Source organism: Cibotium barometz, chromosome 12, assembly GCF_041138505.1.
Source record: "Cibotium barometz isolate CiBa-2024 chromosome 12, ASM4113850v1, whole genome shotgun sequence".
NCBI lineage: Eukaryota > Viridiplantae > Streptophyta > Polypodiopsida > Cyatheales > Cibotiaceae > Cibotium > Cibotium barometz.
In genome coordinates, this window is record NC_141057.1 from 10,592,857 (window position 1) to 10,618,594 (window position 25,738).

General features: G+C 43.7%; 1 protein-coding gene across 1 annotated transcript; it reads right to left on the minus strand.

Moving 5' to 3' along the window:
* Positions 1 to 467: 467 nt before the first annotated feature.
* Positions 468 to 18,575, minus strand: LOC147633044 (putative adenylate kinase 6, chloroplastic). The gene is made up of 4 exons (XM_086806041.1): positions 18,223 to 18,575; positions 17,993 to 18,133; positions 1,436 to 1,708; positions 468 to 1,106 (listed from the first exon to the last, which is right to left on the minus strand). Exons 1-4 carry the CDS (start codon positions 18,562 to 18,564, stop codon positions 960 to 962), a joined length of 903 nt encoding a protein of 300 aa, XP_086662167.1. The 5' UTR covers positions 18,565 to 18,575; the 3' UTR covers positions 468 to 959.
* Positions 18,576 to 25,738: the final 7,163 nt, after the last annotated feature.

Sequence of the window (25,738 nt, forward strand, 5' to 3'; positions counted from 1 at the left end):
GGTAAAGCCAACCTACAAGTCTCCTTCTGGACCGTTTCTGGGCCAGTTAGGATAATTTCTGCAGAAAACACATTCTCCCCGAGCCTGCTCCAAGCAAATCTCTCTTTCTTCTCTTGCAGCTGAAGACCTCTTACACAGGAGGGTGGGAACCCGACTTGCACAAGAGAAGGTCTCTCTCTCTCTCTCTCTCTCTCTCTCTCTCTCACACACACACACACACACACAAAGGAAGGCAGAATGGGCCTACAAGCTCCAATCAAGAGAGCAAGCAGGCAAGGTGGAGCTTTGCACTCTAATTTTCCGCCAAACATCAAAAACGAAAACATGCTTACTCAAATAGTGCACACTTTACATTATCCTCATGTTCTCAGTTTCCGTTCGCTCACATTCTCCTCACGCCATCAAATGGAAAGTGGCTGAAATGTGGATTTTTTTAAAAACATAATCAGAAGAGGATCCTTTTAAAAACATAATCAGAAGAGTGCCGCATAGAATACATCATCCACGAAAATGTGCATCATTTACACAGAGTTGCTAGTTAAATATATCAAATTCTATTCATATGAAAGGATACAGAAGTAAAACCTGGTATCTCTGTTGCCTTCAGGGTCTTAGCTATCCACAAACTTTAAATCAAATTTAATGAAACCTGAGCTCAGAAACAAGCCCCAGCCCCCTGAAGACATTTTCCTGAAGGTTTTGCTCCCTAAACTAGTGTAAAGGCATCCATACAGCCAGCCCTTACTGACCTTGGCTTTATTAAAAAATAATCCCCTATGAATAACCACAGATGCAGCCTCTGAATAATTTTGTATGTCACAGTTACCATGCCGGCCTGCTACTTTTAATAACAAGCATGTGTATTTAGAGCAGATATTATTGACCACCTCCGAACATGGAGTACAAACCTTGCTATATGCCAAGGAAGAATAGCTGATACAACCTAGATATGGTAGGTCCTAAGCTGCTGCTTCTGATAGGGGCTCTTCAGGCATATGTGACTTGACAGCATCAAGAAGCTTTGGCCATGTTTCAGGTATCCCTCCAATAACGTCAAAGTCCAGAAGCTTATCTTGTGCGCGATAGTACTCTTCAACAGGCTTGCACTGGCAGGGAAAATGATGTACCCAAGAACAGAAAGTTTAAAAACCGAGCCTTCACATAAACACTGAAGGATTCACACTGGTCGCCTTGGACAGCCTGTACTGAACAGCAGTCTTCGCAAGCAAGACAGCAGGAACCTTCCAGTCTAGACAGGAGGAACAGGCTGCAAACAGCCCCTCTATCATTGAGCACAGACTGTCAATGCAAGGCAGTCAATGTGAATCCTTCAGCCAGCCTCCACAAAGGAGCAAACTGCAAACAGCAAGTTGTTTGCAGCCATATGAACTTTCACAGTATAGCCTCACAAAATTTGCTTTGCAATTAACCTCACCTCTTCAGCATAGACATTCAACCGTGCTCTCACTATCTCTTCTGTATCATCTGTCCGAATCATTAGCTTCATGGCACATGCTGGAGGTGGCAACAGAGGTGGCATAAAAATCCTTGTCCCTCCATTCTCACCTCCCACATCAATTTTTGCAATGTTATAATTGGTTCCGCAACCACTGCAAATCCTTCTGCCCAAGCATTTCAGGACCAAAACATCCTCTCTTAGCCTTAAATTGACCACCAGTTCTATATGAGCTACTTTGTCCAAAGTCTCCTGCAAAAAATGAAAATGAAAATTGAAACTAAATAAGGGATTTGACTCAACAGATTTAGACTTGATTAAACATGTTGAGGCAAAAACAGTCTCCTAGATAATTAGCAATATCGGCCTCCCCTGATATGGTGGGCTGTGGCGGTATTACAATCCTTGATGAGGCCCCTCTCCCAAGTTCAAGTGTTCCGAATTTCTCCAAGGGCTTGACCTCACTCCATGTTATGGCAAAATTATTTTGCAATCTAGCAATGTGATTACGACATCTCTTTACCCTAAGACAAAAGTGCTATTCATTATGGGAGGGACAGCTGTGAGAGCAGTCATAAGAAAGCCATGACTTGATGTTGCAAACAAGAATCCCCGTTGTTCGCACAGCTAGAACTGTTGGGTCAACTTTGCTAAAACTTACCAGTTTTGCAGCTTTACCATGAAGTCAGAAAATGTGGGCAGGGTTCAACCTCCTCACAATGAAGAGACTTCAAATCAAAATTCCACTAACCGATACAGAAAGTAGGCGCCTATCCCAGACAAAATGACGGTCTATCTTGTCACCAATGTTAAGTCTGAATCAGTGATAATGTCAATGCGAAAATCGTGTGGAAGTGACTCAACAATTTCACATCACGTAGAAGGTAAGAATGGAGCACTCAAAAAATGTGATGCTGGTTGAGAGTCACATGTGCTCTTTCATAGAGTGGCACAAACTAAAAAATCGTACAAAGGGAGATCTCAAAACAAAAGGTAGGGAGATCTCAACCAATTGGGAGCACTATGCTGCCATAAAAGCCCCGTGGGAGAAGAAAATACCATGATTCCACTCTCATAAATCTGTTGTGTTTTGTTTGCATGGCTCTAGAAGATCCCTCTATATGGGCCCAAGTGGCCAAAAAAGTATGAACGATGTTACTCCACGAAACCGGCCTCTGGTAGAAACCAAAGTGCGGTAGACTAGCAGTCACCTTTCCAAAAGTAGTCCAGTAAAATAACAAATGAACAGGAGCTAGAATGCTCCAGAACAAGAAGGAAAACGACACCTGTTGGCCCCAAAGCTTAGCGCCCCTTTCGGTATTTCTTTGTTCAAATTCAATGGAAAGTTTAACTGAGTACAACAAAGCCAGTCAGGGAAAGTAAACCTGCATGTCCAATCTGGCAGCCCTCAAGACCTTTTAGCATAGAGGATTCACATACAGATCTGTGTCCCACAAAAGCAACACACTGTGTTTTCCTCTAATCAACCAAGATAATTCAACAGGGCAGCCTTGAGCACGCATCTAGCTATTCCATGTTCATAGCTTCAAACTCAGCCTAAATACCAATCCACTGTCCAATCTCTGTTTCCACCCTTCAAACTGCTATACCCCTCCTCTCACAAAGGGCCAGAAGAAACAACCCTGTAGCAGACATAAGCCAGTGGAAAGAAAGAAAGGAAGATATGTTCAGAGTTTACCAACTGTTATGCGCAGTTCTGCTCCGGAGGGATTGACCGTACCAGTCTGTACTAGCAGCCGCCTGTATCAGCAACTCTGACAGACATCACACGTGTGCACTTGTCTGTACGGGTCTGTACTTGCAACACGTGTGTACCTATCTGTACTTTCCCCCCTTGCAGCCGCCTCAGAACAGTACTTGCAGCAATCCTCTTTATGCGCCGCCTGTACCTGATGATGCGCCCCGCCTACAGCTATACAGGACTGTCCCGCCTGTACCTGCTGGGCAGGACTGCAGTACCCGCCTTACCTGTCCGTACAGGTCTGCACCTGCAACCGCCTGTAAGATGCACTGCCTGCACAGTACTCAACCTGCAGCCTCCTGTACGATGCGCCTGCACCTGTCCGTACAGGTCTGCGCCTGGTCGCCCTGCAGCCGCCTGCACCAAATACGTGCAGCTGCCGCCTGTACTAGCTATCGTACAGCAACCGCCGCCTATACCAACTGTACGGGTCTGCGCCATACCCGACTGTACCTGCTGTCCGTACCGGCTGATTTGTACTGGCCTGCATGGTTCTCTTCAAGCGATTCTCCACTTCTTCTCCACGCAACCAGCCTATACGTGTGCTCTCCCACACCCAGCCGACTAGTCCCCTCTCTCCAAAAAGCAAGAGAGAGAGTGGAGAGGGAGGCGTGTACTCTAAAAGTAGAGTAGCCCCCCTCCAATATTATCCTAGTGGCCCTCCCTTAAAGTTTTTAAAAACTAGGGGCCACCCAAGGTTTATAAACCTTAGAAATTTTAATATCTTGGTTCCCACCTTCACACTTGGGGTTGTCCACACACATTACTTTTGTCCGTACACCCAAGTATGTATCTTGCTCACCAACCACCATGCTGACACTCACGCTGTTCCACTTTCACAGGGTCATGACATACCACCCTCTTGAAAAATGGCAAGCGTCCTCGATTGCAATCTGGTGATACAGCAAAATATCCAAAGTGAAATGTACAATATGGCAAGATCAGTGTCCCAATCTCTCTAGGCCATGCATACGTAGCAACATTCACTGCAAACCAATTGGTGTAGTAGTAGTCCAAGTTGCATACCACTGTGAACCATACACAACCACAACATCCAATGTGACTAGTACACATATATCATAGAAGTCCGATAAACAGATGTACTGTCAGCTATCAGTACCTTAGGGTGAGACAAAAGCTGCACCAAGCGACCTCTAGATGTCATATAAGCCTGTCTGTATCAAGGAAGTGGAGGTGCTAAACCCCCTCGTGAGCATCACGCAATGCTCCAGACCCATGCTCTGCTCAACTTGAATGAGCCGTAACAAGAGTCGGCTCCAACTCAAACGCATCGAGATAAAGCTGCAAAACCTGAGGTGAATCTGTTAAGTCACCTTCCTCCATCCACTTCGCATCCATCGGTGAATAGTTCTTGAACTTCACAAGATAGCGACGGGAAACTTTACCTCGTACCTTTCTTTCCTTATGTGCCAGTATCTGCTCTGGAATAAGAACCTCATCAAGTTCCTCAACTTCCGGCTGAGCCTCATTTGATACATCCTCAGGCACATCCCCATGGAAAGGTCTAAGTAGACTCACATGAAATGCATTGTGAATCCTCCACTGATCTGGTAGCTTCAAGCGATAGGCCACCTCACCAATCTTTTCCAATACCTGAAAAGGTCCATAATAGCGCATGCTCAACTTAGGGAATAAGCGCACTTTACCCTTCATCTTCTTGAGCCTAGCTTTTTCAAATCGCAAAAGAACCCAATCACCCAATGCAAACTCTAATGCACGTCTGTGACGGTCTGCTGCTTTCTTTTGCTTTTGCTGAGTTTTCTGGAGTGCCAACTTAACTCTCCGATAAGCTTCATCCATGTTCTCTGTTAGAAGTCATCTCCTGTCTAGTTTTATACACCAGGGCCTTTGTTGTGGGTGTGCCCGCCCTTATGAGGTGTTTTCCCATTTTTCCCCACTCTCCGCATTTTTCCCCTATTTTTTTCCATTTTTCTGAGGCTTGGGAGGGCTGCCAGAGGGTGCCAAGAGCAGTACAGTGCTGGCCGACTGGATGTTTATCAGTCGTGGACACTCTTGCTGCTGGCCGACTGGTTTTGATCAGGTTTTGGCACCAGATAGCTGGCCGACTGCATTTATGCAGTCGTGGACCTTTTTTTATCAGTCGTGGGCTTCTCTTATGCTGGCCGACTGCCCTCTAGGGGAGTATATATAGCTCCTCAGCCCCCATGCCTTATTTGTATCATATCTCGGGATCTTCTTGTGTATATAGAGCAGAGTTACACGCCTACATCTGTCTCTCTCTTGTGCTGTTTCTTTGCCTGCGTTTTTGCTTTTGCTCTTGTGTTCCCAGGCTTGGTCATCATCTCCGCTGCGTATTCTGACATGGTATCAGAGCCCTAGGCTCTAGATAGGTCTTGGGATTTGTGTGAGCAAGAGGGGGCTGTTTTTGTGGCTGATTGGTGGACTGTTTTGGGCTGATCGGGAAGAGGAGAAGCAAGAGGAAGGCGGGCTGATTTGCTGGACAGCCACTTGCAGGTATCAGTTCTTCTTTGTTCCCACCCACCCACCCTTTTCAGAGTACATCCCCGCTATGGCGAATCTGTCTGAGATGGCCGAGAGACATGTGAAGATCCCGACACTCCCCACGTTCCCGGTGTACCGTCAGTTAGACGGGAGCAACTACGGCATATGGAAGGTGATGATGGAATCCGTTCTGGAGTCTTACGACCTCGCCGATTTTGTCACTGTTGGTGTTCCACGGCCGGAAGTAGAGGAAGGGGAGTTACCGTCAACCCGAAAGGACCGGGAGGCCCAGACGCAGATGTGGGATCGCGTCAACGCCAGGGTCCGTTCGTTTATTTTCCTCAACTGCACACCACAGGTAATTAATCATGTAAAGCATATGACGCTGGCCAGAGGTATATGGCAGCATTTGGCCTCACTTACAACAGGGTATCGCCCATGAAGAGGATTTCCTTGGAAGTACAGATGCGGGTTATGAGCCCTGCAAAGTCGTCGACGATGCGGGAGCATATTAACAAGCTGCAGGCTCTTCAGCAGGAAGTTCTTCAGGCTGGGAAGGAGATATCGTCAGAGGACATGGCCATAACGTTGCTGTCACATTTGCCCTCTTCGTACTCAGCATTCTACTCGTCGTTGATTACCAGTGGCAGGCTCAGCACCATCACGTGGGAGGAGCTTGTGCCTATGGTCCTGGACCAGGAGGAACGATTTACGAACCCTCCTCAGGGTGGAGGTTCGGAGGCCTTTACTGGCCAACGGTCGAAAGGCCGTAATTCGGGCAAAGGGAAGGCTTCATTGGAGAAGTCTTCTGAGAAGAAGTCCGACGCTGACCGCGAGAAGCTGAAGGCACAGAGGACCTGTAATGATTGTGGCGAGAAAGGCCACTACTGGAGGCAGTGTCCCAAGCGGAAGACCGAGAAGGGTGAAGACTCCTCAGCAATCACGAAGACTCCGGCTTTTGTGCACCTGGAGGTGATGGACACCGATGTTTCATTTTCTTCAGGCAGGGAGGAGATTGGAGGACTCTCCGCAACGGATACTCGGGAGTGGATTCTCGATAGTGGTGCTTCCAGGCACATGACTCCTTCCCGTTCCGGTTTACAGGATCTCTGCGGGCTTTCTCGTCATATTCTTACTGGGGATACGTCCACTATCCCAGTTCACAGTGAGGGCAGGATGGAGATAGTTCCCGATGGCAGAGGGGGGAAGCATTCCTCCCAGGTGTTGTATGTTCCGGCACTTGGTTTTCATCTGTTGTCAGTGCATCAGGTTTGCAAGACTGGCGTACGGGTGGAGTTTGATGAGCATTTTGTTGCTCTCCGGGACAACAAATGGTTTGGGAAGGTGGAGTGGAGAATGGAGTCTACAGGCTTTCAGCACTCTCTCTCCCAGGTCCTCAGGATTGTGATGAATGGCAGTGTGGTAATAGCTACTCAGGTGTGGATACGCTGCAGGTGCGGGCTTTCCGAGACCAGGTGGTGGATAGCTTGCCAGTAGATGGCAGCAGTTGGCAGGAACTTTCCAGTACTGAGGTTGGTAGTTCTTGTGTTCGTGAGTCAGAGGAAGCTGAACAGGTCACTTATGCTCTGATGTCTCGTCGTGTTCGGGACATAGAACTTCCAGTAGTTAAGGATGTTCTTTCCACGGGGATCTTTCGGAAAGCCAGGCAGGTGGCAGGTGCTTACTTGCAGAAGGAGGTGGTTTCTCCAGGCTTTGTGGTTCCGGATTCAGAGGGGGTGGTTGACAGGTTTCATCAGGTTTCCAGGACTTGCTTGTGCACTGTAACAGGTGTTGATCCTTGTGAGCAGTGTGATGTCTCTGAGATTCAGAAGCTGTATGGTTCATGGATCTGGTTGATGGACACTGGATTGGACGGGAGCTTCCTGATGAGGCAGTTGAGCTCTTGGTTGCAGATGTCTCTTTGTGAGGCAGGATCGTGTTTCCTGTGGTTTCTGCGGCATGCGAAGGATCATGGACTCTTGTACACAGGAGGGGGATTGTTGGATGGAGTCCGACTCCGCGGTTGGAGTGACTCGGTTTGGGGAGGAGATCCGGACACGAGGAGATCTACTTATGGCCCAGGAGCAGCAGGAGGTTACATTGCAGGTTTGGGCTTCCACTGGAGGAACCCATGGTCATCCCGAGGCACTTTGTTCGTGAACAGATTGTTGCTGATGACATCTTGCTGGAGTTCTGTTCGACGGAGGACAGTACGGTTGACCTCTTCACGAAGTCGCTCTCAGGATTTGCTCAGGCGACACCCCAGCTCCCAAGTGGTTGGTTACACAGCCAGGAGCTGAGAGGGGGTGTTAGAAGTCATCTCCTGTCTAGTTTTATACACCAGGGCCTTTGTTGTGGGTGTGCCCGCCCTTATGAGGTGTTTTCCCATTTTTCCCCACTCTCCACATTTTTCCCCTATTTTTTCCCATTTTTCTGAGGCTTGGGAGGACTGCCAGAGGGTGCCAAGAGCAGTACAGTGCTGGCCGACTGGATGATCAGTCGTGGACACTCTTGCTACTGGCCGACTGGTTTTGATCAAGTTTTGGCACCAGATAGCTGGCCGACTGCATTTATGCAGTCGTGGACCTTTTTTTATCAGTCGTGGGCTTCTCTTATGCTGGCCGACTGCCCTCTAGGGGAGTATATATAGCTCCTCAGCCCCCATGCCTTATTTGTATCATATCTCGGGATCTTCTTGTGTATATAGAGCAGAGTTACACGCCTACATCTGTCTCTCTCTTGTGCTGTTTCTTTGCCTGCGTTTTTGCTTTTGCTCTTGTGTTCCCAGGCTTGGTCATCATCTCCGCTGCGTATTCTGACATTCTCCACATACTGATCAGCCTCAAAGATCTTATCCTTTGTGTGCAAAATAGGTGGTACCTTCTTCCCTCCTTCCACAATCTCAAAAGGCGCCTTGCCCGTCAAGGTATGGACGGTGTTGTTATAAGCAAACTCCACCAAAGGAAGATACTTTTCCCATTGTTACTTGTGCTCTGACACATAATACTTAAGAAGATCTAACACTGTAGAATTAGTCTCTTCTGATTGACCATCTGTTTGTGGATGAAACGAAGATGAAAACTTGAGAGTTGTACCCATGTTGTCAAACAATCCTCTCCAGAATAAACTCGTCATCAGTGGATCACGGTCACTGATGATAGACGAAGGCAAGCCATGATACTTGAAGATGTTCGCCATGAACAACTTCACCATATGATCAACTTTGATCGTCTTACGCACGGGAATGAAATGAGCCAGCTTACCGAACCTGCATATGATAGTCCAAATGCCATCATTCCCCGTTTGTGTCCGTGGAAGATCAAATATAAAATCCATGGCAATGCTCTCCCATGGTCTATCTGGAATAGGTAAAGGCTGAAGTAACCCTGGTGTCTTTTGACGGTCAAACTTCACTTCTGACATACGATGCATCGCCTAACAAAAGCATCAACATCTCTTCTCAAGGTTGGCCAATAAAAGAAAGTCTCAACTGCTTTTACCGTGGCGTCAATACCTCTATGACCTCCATACGGTGGAGCATGACTTTCAATCATAACCTTGAGTCATAATTGCCTGGTAACACACAATCTACCATGCATCAACAAAAAACCATCTTTGAGAGTACAATGATCATGCCGCTGACCCTCAGACATCTAATCATAAAGCCTTCCAAAATCCTCATCATGGACATACTGCTCTTTCAACTCATCAAGCTCATGATGATAAGCAAGTGAAACTGCTGAGACCTGTGGCTTGCGTGACAAAGCATCTGCCACAACATTCTTTTTGCCTTCCACGTGCACAATCTAGAAGTGGAACATAGACAAAAAATTGGCCCATCGCATATGCTTCTCAGAAAATTTAGTTTGCGTGAGGAAATAACGCAAGGACTGATGATCTGTCTGCACAGTGAAATCAGCCCCAAGCAAATAGTGTTTCCATGTAGAAAGAGCATGAATTACAGCCAACATCTCTTTCTCATAAACCTGCAAATGCTTCTCGGCATTCTGTAATATACGACTCTCATAGGCTATCACATGTCCTTCCTGCATGAGAACTGCTCCAATGCTGTTTCCACGTGCATCACACTGGACAACAAAAGCCTTACGGAGATCTGGTAATACCAATACGGGATCCGAAGTAAGCTTTTCTTTAAGCTTTTTAAAGGCTGTAATTTCCTGATCAGCCCATCTAAACGGAGTTGCCTTCTTTGTTAAGGCATGAAGAGGCGAAGCAATCTCAGCAAAATACCGTATGTACCGCCTGTAGTAGGAACACAATCCCAAAAAGCTGCGTACATCATGCACGGTCCTCAAATCTGGCCAATGAAGAATTGCTTCCACTTTCGAAGGATCCATACGGACTCCATGCTTAGACACAATATGTCCCAAGAAGTGTATCTCTTCCAAGAAGAACTCACTCTTCTTGCCATTAATGACCAGCCGATGCTTCCGGAGTTCTTCAAACACAATGGCTAAATGCTTCCTATGCTCCTCCTCAGTATGTGAATGCACAATCATATCATCAAAGAATGTGCCCACAAATGCTCTATGAGGCCGGAAAATCCTGTCCATCATCCTGTTAAATATGGCAGGTGCATTTGTCAAACCAAAGGGCATACCTAAGAACTCATATAATCCAAAAGTGGTTCAAAATGCTGTCTTATGCACATCCTCGGGTCTAATGCGTATCTCTGATGATACCCGCTTTTCAAGTCTATCCGACTAAAGACTGTGGAGCCATGTAAGCGATCCAATATGTCATCGATCCTCAGAATAGGAAATCGATTCTTGATGGTATTCTTGTTTAGCGCCCTGTAATCTATACACATACGCCAAGAACCATCTTTCTTTTGCACTAAGAGCACAGGTGAGCAAAAGGGTGATGAGCTAGGCTGGATCAACCCTTTATCCAACAACTCCGGTACCTGACTCATAATTTCTTCTTGTTGGGCTGCACAAACACGGTACGGCGGTCTATTTGGTGGAGTACTCCCCGGAATTAGATCAATAGCATGATATTCTGGCCTTTCCGGAGGAAGTTCTCCTGGCAATGACTCGGAAAAACAATCTTGGAACTCACGCAAGAAATCAGTCCTGTCTTTATCTAGCATAGACAAATTAGATTTAGACTCATCATCTTTTGCATCCTTTACAAAAATCAAGTACGCGAAAAGATGCTTTTTCATTACTGATGAAATTGCCAAAGCTGATACAATAGGAACAGATTCCCCCTTAAGCTTTACATCCAAAATATGCTCTTTCCCTCTATGAGTCAAAGTAATCTTCCTGTTGTATGTATCCACCACTGCATGTACTCTATGGCACCATGGCATACCCAACAAAACATCACATCCATCAAGTGGCATGATGAAAAACTCCTCACTGTCCACATAACCCTTCACATGAAGCCTGAGCTTCCGAATAATAGAAGTAATGGGTTCTGCATACCCAGGACAAGCCATATTAGCCTCATACAAAGGCCCCATCTTCTCTGCACGAATCCCCGATCGGCCAGCCAAATCCGGTGAGATAAAGTTGGCTCGAGCACCTGTGTCAAAGAAAATCAAGGCATTTTGATCTCACTTTGCCCCATGCCCTGCACAACTCAGTCTCTTCACCACCTAGCTGTTCCCCAACAAGATCAGGAACTAACCCTGCAGAAGGTTTTGGTTTCTTAGACTTGGGCTCCCCTTTAGTGTCAAAGTCCCTTTGGGACTTACGCTTGGGACAATTAAAAGACATATGTCTCTCCTCTGTACAGTAAAAACATTTCCGAGCATCCATCAAAGCCTCTCTCTCCTCAGGAGTTCTCTTGGGCATTGGCAACTTCTTATACCGCTTCTCTGTAGACCCTTTTGCATCACGCGAAGTATGCCCTGACTTTTCAAATTTCTTGCTTAACCTTTTACTTCCTTTAAATCCAAATGAGACCCCAATGAGTAACGCATTTGCCGTCATAGCATTCTCTATCATCTGCCACATATTTGTTACTCAAGTCTTTATGCAATAGTCACGCACTTCCTTGGGCAGCCCACAACAATACTTCTCCACCTGCTCAAACAAAGGCACTGCACGATAAGAAGTAACTGGGAGTAAAGCTTCCCAAAACTTCTTATTATAATCCTCGAGATTTTCACACTTTGATGCATCCAACTTGTGCCATGTTGTCATTACATCCACCTCAAAAGTAGATGTGAGCCATACGGAAGAGAACACCTGCTTAAACTGTACCCAAGTAGATGGTGCTATGCCCTGTAGCAGAAGAGTGGACCACCACTGCAATGCATTGCCCCTGAGGAAAGTCGCAGCTTTTCTCACCTTAGAGGATTCCGTGTAATTACCACCAGAAAAAGCAACGTCAAACTGCTGTAAAAAGGTAAGTGCCTTTAGCTTATCTTTGGCCCCACTGAACGTGTCAAATTTCACTGCAGCTCCCCCTTCCTTATAATCCTTCGCCTTACCCATAGGCGTTAGATTATCGTAAGGAAGTGGCTTCACAAGATTGCTACCCCCGGTATTCATGCCCATCATAGGGTCAACATTACCAATTCCCACACCTGGCATTCCATACATTCCAGCCATGTTTCCAAACATACCACTATGCATACCGCGCTGCATGTCCCCATACATGTTTCCTTGCATTCCGGGCTGCATGCCCCCAAACATGTTTCCTTGCATTCCGGACTGCATACCACCATACATATTCCCTTGCATACCAGGCTGAAAACTAGCTCCAAAATTCCATGGAATACCCATGCCTCCCTGAGGATAACCCCCAGTCATGGATTGGAACACAGAGCCACCACCAAAATAGCCTGGATGCATAGACTGCTGTGGAATAGATGGCTGTCCGAAAAAGGAACTCTGTGAGTTGGCACCAAAAGTATGTTGCATGTTCGGAAACTGTCCAAAAGATGGATCCTGTGGGAAGGCACCACTATTGCCCTGAGGTGGGTTCTTAGAACGCACTTTCTTCTTCTTCTTTTCAGGCTCAGAACAGGATCTCATAAATTCAGCAAACTTCTCACTTTGAGTGAGCTGCATAAACACATCCATTACACTTGCCAAACGATTTTTAAACTAAGCATCATCTTCCTCTTTACTAGGCATGTCTTCTGGCTGTGTTACATCCTCATATTGTGCATCTACTGCAACCTGTTCTCCTGCAAGAGTATCCTCAGATTCATTTCTCTCAAGAGAGGTCTCTTGCTCTTCCTCTTCATCATAAAAATATTCATCTTCTGTGTCTGACATGTTGTTGAATTTTTCAGCAATGACTTTCCTTGAGACAACCACGAGCTCACCCCCTTAAGAAAGTTGATGATGGGTCCCGGCAACAGAACCTTAAAACTGGCCTCTCGTAGAAACCAACGTGCGGTAGCAGTCACCTTTCCAAAAGTAGTCCAGTCAAATAACAAATGAACAGGAGCTAGAATGCTCAAGAACCAGAAGGAAAACGACACCTGTTGGCCCCAAAGCTTGGCGCCCCTTTCGGTATTTCTTTATTCAAATTCAATGGAAAGTTTAACTGAGTACAACAAAGCCAATCAGGGAAAGTAAACCTGCATGTCCAATCTGGCAGCCCTCAAGACCTTTTAGCATAGAGGATTCACATACAGATCTGTGTCCCACAAAAGCAACACACTGTGTTTTCCTCTAATCAACCAAGATAATTCAACAGGGCAGCCTTGAGCACGATCTGGCTGTTCCATGTTCATAGCTTCAAACTCGGCCTAAATACCAATCCACTGTCCAATCTCTGTTTCCACCCTTCAAACTGCTATACCCCTCCTCTCACAAAGGGCCAGAAGAAACAACCCTGTAGCAGACATAAGCCAGTGGAAAGAAAGAAAGGAAGATATGTTCAGAGTTTACCAACTGTTATGCGCAGTTCTGCTCCAGAGGGATTGACCGTACCAGTCTGTACTAGCAGCCGCCTGTATCAGCAACTCTGCATCACACGTGTGCACTTGTCTGTACGGGTCTGTACTTACAGCACGTGTGTACCTGTCTGTACTTTCCCCCCTTGCAGCCGCCTCAGAACAGTACTTGCAGCAATCCTCTTTATGCGCCGCCTGTACTTGATGATGCGCCGCCTACAGCTGTACAGGACTGAACAGTCCCGCTTGTACCTGCTGGGCAAGACTGCAGTACCCACCTGTACCTGTCCGTACAGGTCTGCGCTTGTAGCCGCCTGGAAGATGCGCTGCGTGCACAGTACTCAGCATGCAGCCTCCTGTACGATGCGCATGCACCTGTCCGTACAAGTCTGTGCCTGGCCGCCCTGCAACCGCCTGCGCCAGATACGTGCAGCTGCCGCTTGTACCAACTATCGTACAGCAGCTGCCGCCTGTACCAGCTGTACGAGTCTGCACCGTACCCGACTGTACCTGCTGTCCGTACCAACTGATTTGTAATGGCCTGCACGGTTCTCTTCAGGCGATCCTCCACTTCTTCTCCACGCAGCCAGCCTATACGTGTGCTCTCCCACACCCAGCCGACTAGTCTCCTCTCTCCAAAAAGCAAGAGAAAGAGTGGAGAGGGAGGTGTGTACTCTAAAAGTAGAGTAGCCCCCCTCAAATATTATCCTAGCGGCCCTCCCTTAAAGTTTTTAAAAACTAAGGGCCACCCAAGGTTTATAAACCTTAGAAAATTTAATATCTTGGTTTCCACCTTCACACTTGGGGTTGTCCACACACATTACTTTTGTCCATACACCCAAGTATGTATCTTGCTCACCAACCACCATGCTGACACTCATGCTATTCCACTTTCACAAGGTCATGACACTCCATATACTGCAAACACACTGGGTGTCATAAACATGAATACCCTCAAAGGCAGGGATAGCTCAAACATGTTTGCTTCAGGATATCCCCCTACAGACAAGTATAACAGGATCTGCTTCCCTGCCTCAAAACGAAGCAGTGGACCAGACTCAATCTACCATGCAATCACACCCAAAGTAATATAGATAGAATCAGTCCTCAATCTGCCAAGAGCTGGACTATAAATACTGTGCTCCTTTGCACTCCCATGAGCAATGATACACTATCCGGATGGAGCTCAGAATCTAGGACAAGAGGGGTCAATGCCAAAAATAGATCTCCGCTAGTTATGGAAAAACCAAGGTGTAAAAACAACCAGAAGTAGGATATTTGGCTCCTCCTGTATGAGTGGTAGAGTCTCTCCTCTGAATGAAGAGGTGCAATGTCACAAGCCTCCCAATGAGGTCTAAGAGTGGGAACTCTCCGGGGCTGTACAAGCATGAGCAAACCTAGCGTTGCTGTAACACGCGGAAGCTCTGGGAGTCTTCTTTCAGCCCTAAACACTCTTGGAAACCATCTGATGCAAAAACGCAAATATAGAGACAGAGTAGGGAGAGAGAGATGTGCTGGAAATTCAGTATATTCATATGGTACAAAAAGGTACTCTAATCTACAGCCATAGGCTGTCTTGAAGAAAAGGTGATAAACACCCAAAAGTCTAGTCCCTACTTGGACCCTAATGATCCACCCCATAAAGGAATGAATGCCTAAAACAATGAGCACACTTTGCTATTTATATGATTCTTGACTCAAATCTGGACTGGCCGACTGGCCCTGGACCCTCCATAAACCTTGGTCGGCTGCACCTCTCCATGATTGGAAACGCATGGTGCAGTTGACGCCTTCTAGTACAGCCGACGTCCTATTCCTTGCAGCCGACTGAATCCCCTAAGTCCTCCAGGTGCTGCTCCAAGTCCATCCTACTGTCTCATCTGCACCTTGTGCTCAAAATCCTAGTTCTAGTTATCTCTGACTGGTTCATACTCTTTATCTGGCTGCCTCTTTTGGATTTAGCCCTGAAAATGTCCATGACATTTATCATGCACATGACATCCCCCTTTGCTAAACTTGATGACGGGAATCCAACCTGCTCTTGGATGACTGTCATCATCCCAATCCTTTCTCGAAGTCCCTCTATCATCCATCCATCCCTGGCAATCCCTTTTCTCTAAAGCCCGGCCTGCTCTCCAAACCACTCTGTCTCAGACGAAGATCTATGCATCTGTTTCATCTAGTCCACAATCTATTCCAGCCCTGACTCTGAACACCGTCTTGGTCTTTATTCCTGAGAAATGAGACTGGCACTCTCACATCACCCTTGGAGGATAAACCTCCCTTGGGACCGTTGCCTGAGAACCTATCTGGCTCATAGGACTGCCATCCCCTTTAGCACTGTGGAACACCACCAACCAACCTCCTGGGAGCTCTTTCCGTTCCTGTGTTCCTTGCCTTGGGCTTCGTATCCGTATACTTTCCTGTACCTTGGACATGTACGCCATCGTATGGGACTGAATCAATGTTTAGCTTTGCTGAGCCTAATGCTCTGATACCAATGTAACACGCGGAAGCTCTAGGAGTCTTCTTTCAGCCCTAAACACTCTTGGAAACCATCTGATGCAAAAACATAGATATAGAGAGAGTAGAGAGAGAGAGATGTGCTGGAAATTCAGTATTCATATGGTTCAAAAAGGTACCCTAATCTACAGCCATAGGCTGCCTTGAAGAAAAGGTGATAAACACCCAAAAGTCTAGTCCCTACTTGGACCCTAATGATCCACCCCATAAAGGAATGAATGCCTAAAACAATGAGCACACTTTGCTATTTATATGGTTCTTGACTCAAATCTGGACTGGCCGACTGCTGTCGGACCAGCCGACTGGCCCTGGACCCTCCATAAACCTTGGTCGGCTGCACCTCTCCATGATTGGAAACGCATGGTGCAGTTGACGCCTTCTGGTACAGCCGACGCCCTGTTCCTTGCAGCCGACTGAATCCCCTAAGTCCTCCAGGTGCTGCTCCAAGTCCATCCTACTGTCTCATCTGCACCTTGTGCTCAAAATCCTAGTTCTAGTTATCTCTGACTGGTTCATACTCTTTATCTGGCTGCCTCTTCTGGATTTAGCCCTGAAAATGTCCATGACATTTATCATGCACATGACATCCCCCTTTGCTAAACTTGATGACGGGAATCCAACCTGCTCTTGGATGACCGTCATCATCCCAATCCTTTCTCGAAGTCCCTCTATCATCCATCCATCCCTGGCAATCCCTTTTCTCTAAAGCCCGGCCTGCTCTCCAAACCACTCTGTCTCAGACGAAGATCTATGCATCTGTTTCATCTAGTCCACAATCTATTCCAGCCCTGACTCTGAACACCGTCTTGGTCTTTATTCCTGAGAAATGAGACTGGCACTCTCACATCACCCTTGGAGGATAAACCTCCCTTGGGACCGTTGCCTGAGAACCTATCTGGCTCATAGGACTGCCATCCCCTTTAGCACTGTGGAACACCACCAACCAACCTCCTGGGAGCTCTTTCCGTTCCTGTGTTCCTTGCCTTGGGCTTCGTATCCGTATACTTTCCTGTACCTTGGACCTGTACGCCATCGTATGGGACTGAATCAATGTTTAGCTTTGCTGAGCCTAATGCTCTGATACCAATGTAACACGCGGAAGCTCTAGGAGTCTTCTTTCAGCCCTAAACACTCTTGGAAACCATCTGATGCAAAAACACAGATATAGAGAGAGTAGAGAGAGAGAGATGTGCTGGAAATTCAGTATTCATATGGTTCAAAAAGGTACCCTAATCTACAGCCATAGGCTGCCTTGAAGAAAAGGTGATAAACACCCAAAAGTCTAGTCCCTACTTGGACCCTAATGATCCACCCCATAAAGGAATGAATGCCTAAAACAATGAGCACACTTTGCTATTTATATGGTTCTTGACTCAAATCTGGACTGGCCGACTGCTGTCGGACCAGCCGACTGGCCCTGGACCCTCCATAAACCTTGGTCGGCTGCACCTCTCCATGATTGGAAACGCATGGTGCAGTTGACGCCTTCTGGTACAGCCGACGCCCTGTTCCTTGCAGCCAACTGAAATCATGCATTGGAATGTATAGTTAATAGGCACATGAAAAAGTATGCATTACAATATAACTAGGATATCATGCATTAAAATTTGTAATGTCGGAGTAGCCCAGTAATGTGGAGCTCGACGGGGAGGTCCTGGGTTCAATCCCACTGGTCATCCGTTGGTGTTGTGGTCACAGCCACAAGTTCTAATCACATGTAAGAAAACCTTGACATCCAAAAGATGACTTTGCCTTGATGGCAAGGCATCCGCGTGAATTTTAACTCAATGAAATTAGTCCAATATGGTGACTACAAGATGATACAAAACAAAAGTGCTGAACAAGATGATACTTTCACTACACGATCAGGCATGTACATCCATACCGCTTGGCTTCGCGTGCGAGGAAAGCCGTCCAGAATGAAGCCAGACTCTCCTGCTGCAGATCCCATCTCCAGCCTTTTCGCCAGAAGCTCCAGCACCACATCGTCGGGAAGTAGCTTGCCCTCGTCCATTAGTTTCTTGAGCTGCACGCAAACGATGGCATCTCTGATATCCATCTCGCGATGGCAAGAGAAACGGCGGGATGCGGAAGAGACGAAGGATGACAACGAACCTTAAGGCCCGAGGCAGTGGGCTGGGAAAGCTCTTGCCTGACTAGATCCCCCATGGCGATATGGGGAATGCCCAGAAGCTTGGCCAGACGGCCGGCGTAGGTGCCCTTGCCGACGCCGGGGCAGCCCAGGAAGATCCACTGGAGGGCTCCCCTGGCAGGGGCAGCGGTGCTGAGGGCGGCGCGCTGCGCTGAGGAGTGGGCGCGGCAGGGCCATGGATAAAGAGACTGTCGGTGAGCGCGGGAGGTCAGACGGCACGCGGCAGCCGCAGCCTTCATTTCTGTGTGTGTCACAGTGTCAGTGTGTGTGTAAACGGGGAAGAAGATCTCACAGAAAACCGCCATAAAATTCACTCCGCCCCCTTTAGACACCAATCTACATGGCTCCAGCCTCCACGTGTGAAACCAGCTACCTATTTTCACATAACCCGGCTGAAATTTAAAAATATCCCGATTGGAATTCGGCATTGTCTTTAATTTTAAGGGATGAAATTTACATGTTTTAGTTATAAATCCAGGAATAAGTATTGCCCAAGGCTCCTAACTTAGCAGGCCTCTAATAGAGGAGTGGAAAAAAGTAATTCCATTAATTAGTTGATTGTCTTTTTTTATCCTTTGAGCAGAAACATTACTAATGAAGCTTTTTTGAAGCCTTAATCGAAATTAGGGGCCTACAATTCGATTGAACGGTTGCAAGGCAGTTTTCTGTCTCTTTCCTAGCCGGATATGGCAACCTTACTGCCATCTTAAGCATTTTCCCGGAGCTTGCTTCTACAAGTAATTTCTGTACCATCAGTCTAATGGCCATCCAAACCATGCTGCCCTCTTAAGCATCTTCCCGAAGCTTGCTTCTACAAGCAATTTGTGTAGTACCATCAGTCTATTGGCCATACAAGCCAGACATCCTCGCAATGCTCACAGTCGTAATCCAGCTTACCTGTTCACAATGCGTATACCTTGCATTAATTTGAGTTCATTCAAACCCCTTTGTAAAGTCCAACATAAATCCTTGAACGGTACGCACAACATCAAGCGATTGCTAAGTAAACACAACGATGATGGATGATGCCACGGGGGTAAAGAGCAACTGCATCAAAAAGAAAAGGCAAATAATTTTTTTTCCAATGCCGCTTTTCACTGTTAACGCTAATCCCCTGTGTTAATTCAGCATTGTATTACTTTACAATTGTAAGGAAGCAGGGGCAGGAAGAGAAGCTTTATCAGGAAGCATGGGTTCCTCATTTGAAGAGCTTTGTGTATTTAGGTTATTTGGAAATTTCTTACTGAAGACCATCGTTTAATTCAAAAATAAAACAAAGGTTCTTAACGTTGGCCAATCAAATGTTAATGTTTATTTTCAAAATCATATTCTCACTCACTGTAAAATATGTATTTATTTTATGAAAAATGTCACTCATTGCAAATTTTTAACTTAATCTTTTTTTATGTATTATGAAGTGAAATGTCAAAAATGAAAAAAAAAAAGAGTAAGAGAAACAATGACTGGATAAATTTTTAATTCAACTATTCAAAGCAATGAGGTTTCAAGCATAGAATCGAAGAAAAATCATGATAGCCCAAAGAAGTTATCTAATGAAGATGCAGTGTGTGATCAACCCAATGTCAACTTCAAAGTGCCTGAGATAAGTGTGACAATATCATTAGGTGGTAGTGATATTGATGAAGCATTATTAAATAATCTTCATGATTTTATCACTAAAGAATGCCTTGCTTGTAGTTGTTCATTAGAAAGAGGAGGCAGAGTTTTCCATCTACATTATCAAATAGTCATTAGAATTCATGCAAAGTGAATAATTTCAGTTAATAAACTTGTCAAAAAGTATCTTGGATGGGATAAGAATAATCCCATTAATGGCATTGTAATGTGTAGAGCACTAAAACAAACAAATATGCACACATTTCATGGTATAATAGGCTATTGTATGAAAGATCTTAATAAGCCTCATTATAAAAATGTGTCGCATAATATTAGTGCATAAGATATTTATATGGGAATAGAAATTTACATGCAATATGGTGCAGATGATCTCAAGAACAAAGTTTGTCTTACTCTAACAAACATTTTTTATAGAGCATTGATGTTTTGGAAGTTAGATTAGATTGGTTCATGAATAGATGAAAAAGTAATGAGAATGAAGTTAACGATTTGAGGTTTGTCTTTAATAAAGATGAAATAGTAGAGAATGTACAAATAAGCAAACAATTGAAATAATGGAGGAAGAGCAAACACATAGACCGGATAAGAGATAGTAATAGAGAATAACATTACTATTGATAGTGAAGGAGATGATAGTGACAATGAGGAGAACATCCACAAGCTAGAATATTTTCCTTACAAAAAAAAAGGTATTATAATCACACGAAAGTTCAATAAATGACATTTGTAATATGTTTCTCTCAATTTTGAATCCATAGGATTTTTTGTCATGATAAATAAAAAATATCTATGGTTTTATTTCTGTCTTCCTCTTTCTAAATTGAGAGTTATGATTTTTTCCTAGAGTTGTGACCTAATAAAATCAAAGGAGAAAAAGATAGGCACAATATGGAGGCTACCAAGGATCCAAAGGGTAGTATATGTGTCAAGAGATAGGGAACATTATCTCCATCATTGGATGTGCTAAGATTTAATGAAGAAATGCATGCGGGGAGATAGTGTGGGCATCTTGATAGCCACTTTCCTACAAGCAAAATATTGAACAATCCAAGAATATGGCTAGATAGATATACCACCAAAGGCATGCAATAGCTCCACAGCCTACTCCCAATAGGCAGTTGCACAATCAAACCCTCAATCTCTTAGAGTTCTCTTAGAGAATACAATAAGTTAAAAAGTGTACAAGTTCTTTTATAAAAAAAAATTGCATCCTTTCTCTCAAGCTTCCACGTGTACCTTTTTTGGTATAGTCTGAAACGAATTTTGGCGGCTCACTAGGTAGCCCGCTTCATTCTACTGACTCTCCAAGCATGAACCGATGTCCCCCTCACTCGACCAACTAATGGCCAAGAGTAATGTCAAGAGAACAGGCTCTGTATGGTGTTGTTCCCAATAATCAAGCCACATTACACCCACAAGTGTAAGGAAAGTGTCCACAATAACATAATGCCACCCTTGGAGCAAACATACAGGCAAAGTAAATTAAATTAAATTACCACGATCATGCTAACACCTTAGATAATTACCTTCTTACAATTCTAACAAAGGCTAAACAAATGGCATTTTTTGTATTTACTTGTGTATGTGTCTCTTCCTCCTTGCCCAATGTTATGTATTATGCCAATTTGCACCACTCCCATCTAAACCAACTCTAAGGGACTCTTCCCATGAGAAATTAGGAAAGGGGTAATTTACTATATCAAAATCAACCTTCAATTGGTGAGATTCAACGTAAATGATTCACCTCTTCTTTACATGATTTTTGACATTTGTGTAGTTAACCACCTAACCCAGCTAAAGCAGTTGCCCATTCAATTAGCCACCTATTACAACATGCACATTGTCTGATGTGTGGAGTACACCAAAGTAGATATTAGGCTTACTAGGGATCTAAATTACTACTCCATGTCAACTACACCCGTGGAATTATGGTGACATTTATTTTGGAACTAGCCTTTAAAACCACTTATGTGGCTCTAAGGGTGATGAAATTTCGTAGTTAGCTTCCAATGGCCTTTTGAAAGGTCTAAGAGAAAACTTAAGGATATTTACACTCAAATGCAATGGATGTGCCACATATATCTGGTTATCAATTTAGGTGGCAATTTTGAAAGACCAAACTTTTTTCTAGAACTAGCATATAAACCCTAAACCATATCTTTCTGGTTATCTATCTAGTGCTATTGCTCAGTCTAATGTCTTTTCTTCATTATAAAATTGCTATGAACCACCACAAAGCATAGAATTTTGTATGGATGCCCATCCACCAATCCCATTATTAGAGCCTTAAAGCTTTTGCACACACATGAAATGCATTTGAAAGTAGCCTATCAACTCTACTTACATGGGTAAGGAGATGGACCAATTAATACTAGCCTTGAATAAAGTATTGATATATGATTGTGATGGTATTGAGAGACCACTATACATAAATATGTAAAGGTTCCCATAAACTTCTAACTCTTGCCCCTCAACATAATTTTTTATGTTGAAGTATACACTAATGAGTGCCCCTTATACACACACACACACACACACACACACACACGATGCAATATAGAAGTAAGATTATTTGTCTTATTCAATTTAATGAGTGCCACTTACACACACACAGGATGCAATATAGAAGTAATATTATTTGTCCTATTCAATTTAATGGTAGATGAAGATGTGAGATCACTAAGCAAGAATTGGAAGCCATATCATAAAATGTGCAAATAATTTAATGGTAGATTAAGATGTGAGATCACTAAGCAAGAATTAGAAGCCATCTCATAAATGAACATTTTTAATGTTGAAGTATACACTAATGAGTGCCCTTACACACACACACACACACACACACACACACACACACACACACACACACACACACACACACACGATGCAATGTAGAAGTAAGATTCTTTGTCCTGTTCAATTTAATGGTAGATGAAGATATGAGATCACTAAGAAAGAATTGGGCATTTCATAAAACGTGCAAAAAAGTTAATGGTAGATGAAGATATGAGATCACTAGGCAAGAATTGGAAGCCATCTCATAAAACATGCAAATCATTAAAGTGAAACAAGCTAGAAATTGATGTGTAAGAAACTAAACTTGCTTGCTTATTTTTCTTCATAAACTCTAAAGCCTTAAGAAATGGCACCTAAAGCCTAGATTTAATGCCTTGAATTTCTCAGCACTTAATACACCTCGTCTCACATGACTCTAGCTTCACCTAACAAGATAAAAATTATAATGTCACCTAAGAATATTAACTCTAAGGTCATTCAACCATTATAACTTGGCATTGCCAAATGGATTAGATTTTAACACACCCCCTCAAGTTGGGGTTACATGAAAAGATGATCGTTGTTTGCAGTTTTGTTTATGAAGATGTTGTGCCTTAAATTACACTCAGCCGCTATGCTTGGACTATATTTTACACATTTTGTGTATACTCCTTTAGATAGTGCTAGTAACCTAGACTTATAAGAATAAGAGGGCCCATGGTATCCCACCTGCTCTCTGTAAAATCACACTAGCATCACTATGGTATCCCACCTTCTCTCTGTAAAGTCACATTAGCATCACTATGATCATATTTTTTTTGCAAGCAATTTTGAGCAAGCGCTTTTTTTAGAATGGTGAGTGTCTCTTGCTCTCTCATACACTCTCTCTCTCTCTCTCTCTCTCTCTCTCTCTCTCTCTCTCCCACAACACACACACACACACACATGAATGTATACATGCATTATGTATGTACAAATAGTGACACGAGAGGATCCATTTACTAGGAAGAGAAATTAACATAAACCAAAAATACATACATCAATAAAACCCATTACTCAAACTATTCAACATAAAATAAATTAATAGAGATAAAATAATTAAAAATAACTCAATACATAAGAATGCCTATAATCTTCCCCCCAACAATGAGTGTGGCCTTCTCCTACACATTATTGTTTTTATATTATTGAAGCCAAACCACTTTGGGCCAAGTACTTACATTTTTTTTTTGGCAAAGGAGTGGCTTGCATAAGTTCCACTTTTGCATGCATAAATATGAGGCTTGTATGCTTTATCTTTTACAAGTTCGAGCACGCCGCCTCTTACGTTTCCAAAATAAAACATAATTACAACTTATTTTAGGCTTGGAATTCATCCTTTTAAATGTACAAGGATATTGTTAAAAAACGAAAGTCTATACTAAGGTAAACTAATTATTCTCCAATGTGCACATCTTGGGGGGTAAACTACTAAGAAACCCTATGTATCACGTGTATTCAAGGGGTATTTAAAAAGCCCCTTACCTGTGAATTTTTCATGAATAAAATGACCCTTTTTTCTTTATGGACTTACGGGTTTTGTTTCAAAATCGATTAAAAAACTCCTCCTATAAATGTATTTCTATAAATATATCTTAAAATTTTGAATTAAAAATTCCCTTCATTTGAACTCACGTGGTATACTTACATATTTTTAGGTGAACCCCCTAAGGTGCACGTGTCACATTTTTTTATTGTATGATTCCTTGAACTTTATTTCACATGCATGCATGCCTTCGATCACATTTCTCTTTACCTATCTTACAAATGCAATTTGCTAATTAATTAATAAATTTAATTAATCCTAATAAATACATTAATAGGCACAAACTATACACAATCAATAATTACTAGTAAGGTATGTACCTAAGGTATCACCCTCTCCTCATACAAACCAATCCGGCAATTTCTCAAAGCCCCAAAAATTTTATAATAGAACTTGGAACAATGACCTTAGGTAAGCCATGATGCATAAAAATATGTCTGATAAATAAATACATGACTTGATGGTCAAAGTTTTCTTGAATGATAAGCTTGTTTTCTAAACCAGACTATACTTGTCCAAATCATATCGTTATGAGCCCATTAAAGGAAGCCCACTTGATATGTCGGTCACAAATGAGGGGTTGAATAAGCAAATGTTTAATGCTATGATGATTAGTCTTGATTAAGAATTTAGAATCCATTAAATAACGTTTCCAAATCCTAAGGCATGAACCATAACACAAAGTTCCTTGTCATATGTATTGTAACTCCCTTTCGAGACTGGTTTAGACTTTTAACTTTTATGAGCTATAGGATGGCCATCTTGCATAAGCATAGCACCTCACTTGCATCAGTAATACCGACACAAAGAATGGTCATTAAAAATATGTACTAGTGCAATAGTCAAAGAATATTTGAAAGCTTGAAAAGATTGATCATGTCTTTTAGTCCAATTGAAATGTCTAGTCTTTTTCAAAAGTTCAGTCAGGACATTCACAACATATGTAACTTTCTAGCAAACCTTCTATAATAGCTACACAATCCAAGGAAAGATCTAAGTTCATGTGTGTCACATGCCTTTGGCCAAGTAACTAGACATTCAATCGCTTGTGTAAGAATGAGGGCTCCTTAGAACTTGGGAAGCATTTATCATTCTAGGGAGCATGAACCTTCTTTAATTTGAACCCCATTTTAGTCAAGAAGATCTACAAGCCGCTTTTTGGATCTTGACAGAGTGGGGATAAAGTGGAGGTGCTGTCGTTATTAGCCATGGTTCTTGTTCTTGTATTTATTATGCAAGGATCATCTTAGTTTAGGTATGTGCACATGTGGTTGATGTGAAGTACAATGCAGGGAAGAGGGTGGTTGGATGTAGCATAAACAAGACTCCACAAATTATTATGAGAATGCATTTTAACTCCTCTTAAAAATATTCCTTTTCCCTCTTAAATAGGTCAGCGATGCTTGGATTATCTTTGCATCATACCAAATTATGTTAATATCTTGGGTGATGCCATTTTAAATATTAATACATTTGGTGCA